The sequence below is a fragment of the Chaetura pelagica genome, unplaced genomic scaffold, assembly GCF_000747805.2.
Source record: "Chaetura pelagica isolate M959 unplaced genomic scaffold, ChaPel_1.0 scaffold463, whole genome shotgun sequence".
Taxonomy (NCBI): domain Eukaryota; kingdom Metazoa; phylum Chordata; class Aves; order Apodiformes; family Apodidae; genus Chaetura; species Chaetura pelagica.
The window spans coordinates 37883-38287 of NW_009952816.1; the positions used below are offsets into that span (position 1 = coordinate 37883).

Below are 405 nucleotides of genomic sequence, written 5' to 3' on the forward strand. Positions count from 1 at the left end.
CTCACCTGCCCCATCCCTGTCGGTGTTGAAGGGCAGGTTGGATGGGGCTTGGAGCAGCCTGGGCTGCTGGGAGGTGTCCCTGCCCAGGCAGGGGGTCAGAACTAGATGATCTTTAAGGTCCCTTCCAACCCAAACCAGTCTGGGATTCTGGAATTTGATGGTTCCCCAACATCCCCCATCCCGGTGTTCCGCTCACCAATAGTACTTCTTGGGCACGGGGGTGCCCTTGGCCTTGCAGCAGAATGTCACCTCCTGCCCGGCCACCCGCACCTTGGTCGTGGGGTGCAGCACCATGTAGGGCTTCTCTGCAGGGGAGGAAGGTGGCTGAGGGTGCAACTAATCACAACAACCCCCTAGATGGGGACCCCCCCCCATCCTTCAGGGTGCCCGTCGTGGTCCCCCCCC

The 405-nt window shown here is 61.7% G+C and overlaps 1 protein-coding gene across 1 annotated transcript in view; it reads right to left on the minus strand.

Annotated features, from left to right (window-relative positions):
* CILP2 (cartilage intermediate layer protein 2) overlaps nucleotides 1-14 on the minus strand; it is a gene marked incomplete at its 3' end in the record, with an annotated part of 2509 nt that extends 2495 nt beyond the window's left edge. The window contains exon 1 of the mRNA XM_009995074.1: nucleotides 6-14. Within this exon, the coding sequence (XP_009993376.1) occupies nucleotides 6-14 (9 nt within the window). The remainder of the gene's footprint in view (nucleotides 1-5) is intronic.
* Between the last annotated feature and the right edge of the window lie 391 nt (nucleotides 15-405).